At 59.9% G+C, this 1,142-nt stretch overlaps 1 protein-coding gene across 1 annotated transcript in view; it reads right to left on the bottom strand.

Moving 5' to 3' along the window:
• Nucleotides 1–427: 427 nt before the first annotated feature.
• Nucleotides 428–1,142, bottom strand: part of IGSF9 (immunoglobulin superfamily, member 9) — a 16,915-nt gene continuing 16,200 nt past the window's right edge. The window contains exon 21 of the mRNA XM_009997363.1: nucleotides 428–438. Coding sequence (XP_009995665.1) covers nucleotides 428–438 — 11 coding nt within the window. The remainder of the gene's footprint in view (nucleotides 439–1,142) is intronic.

Below are 1,142 nucleotides of genomic sequence, written 5' to 3'. Positions count from 1 at the left end.
GTCAGAGCCTGGCATGGTGGCAGTGGTGGATGAGTTTGTGATGGTGATAAGGCCCAGCTGGGGTAGCAGGAGTCATGGTCACCATGGTGGCAGAGGATGCAGTGGTGGGTGTCAGGACCTTGCCACTGTGGTGGGGACCACGAGGGCTTGGCCATGATGGCAGGGGGACAGCTCAGGGGGCTGCAGGCCCTCCAGGGACACGACGGCCCCAGCACCCACGGTGTTCCTGGTGGCACAGGGAGGGACAATAGCGCTTGCACAAGTTCCGTCTCCATGGAAAGCACGGCCAAAACAACAAACAAAACCTTGGCCTGAAGCCGCCAGCTGCCTCCGCCAGTGTCCCTGTGACCCCACCCACCCCTCAGCACCCAAAGTCTAGCTCAGGCTCAGCACCCTCCCTCTGAACCAGCCTGAGGTGGCACCATCCTCAGAACTCAGCTGCAAGAACACAATGATGGTGGGGACACTCCTGTGCTGGCCCGTACTCTCCTGCACCCATGGGTCACACATGGACAGTTATGTGTTGACCCTGTGCCCCATGTCCCACTCCTCCAGGTTTCAAGTGTCCCCTTGGCATTTTTGGCAGGGGTTTCCTGTGGCTTCACTGACATGGGTGCCCAGCTTGAGAAAACACCTCGAGGGAAGCAGGGCAGGGGGTAGCATATGACCAAGGGTACCAGAGTGGAGTGACCCATGGAACAGGAGTGACATAGTCAGGGGGTGACACAGAGGTGCAGGAATAAGGGTGGAACAGCGTGGCACAGAGCAGAACCCATGAGAGGCATACAGGGACAGGATGTTGGGGACAATGCAGAGGTGAGGGAGTTGTATAGTTGGGGATGACGTGGAGGTGACATAGGCAGGTGAGGACCTAGGGGACAGGGCTGAGACTGATGCACGGGACATGTGGGATACAGGGCAGGACCGGGGGGATAGTGTGACAGGAGGCAGGTCTGAGAGGACAGAGAATGGAGTGACTGGAGGGCAGAATAGAAGCACGCGGGGAACAGGCAGGATGACACGGAGCAACACGAGAGGACCTGGGGGCAGGAGGCAGACGGGGGTGACACATGGGCAGGATGCGGGGGGAAGCCCCAGGGCACAGATCGGGGGTAACGGTGGGAACATCCGGGTGCGACCCG

Source organism: Chaetura pelagica, unplaced genomic scaffold, assembly GCF_000747805.2.
Source record: "Chaetura pelagica isolate M959 unplaced genomic scaffold, ChaPel_1.0 scaffold1105, whole genome shotgun sequence".
Lineage (NCBI taxonomy): Eukaryota > Metazoa > Chordata > Aves > Apodiformes > Apodidae > Chaetura > Chaetura pelagica.
Note: the sequence above shows the minus strand (reverse complement) of the source record. Positions and strands in the feature narration are given on the sequence as shown.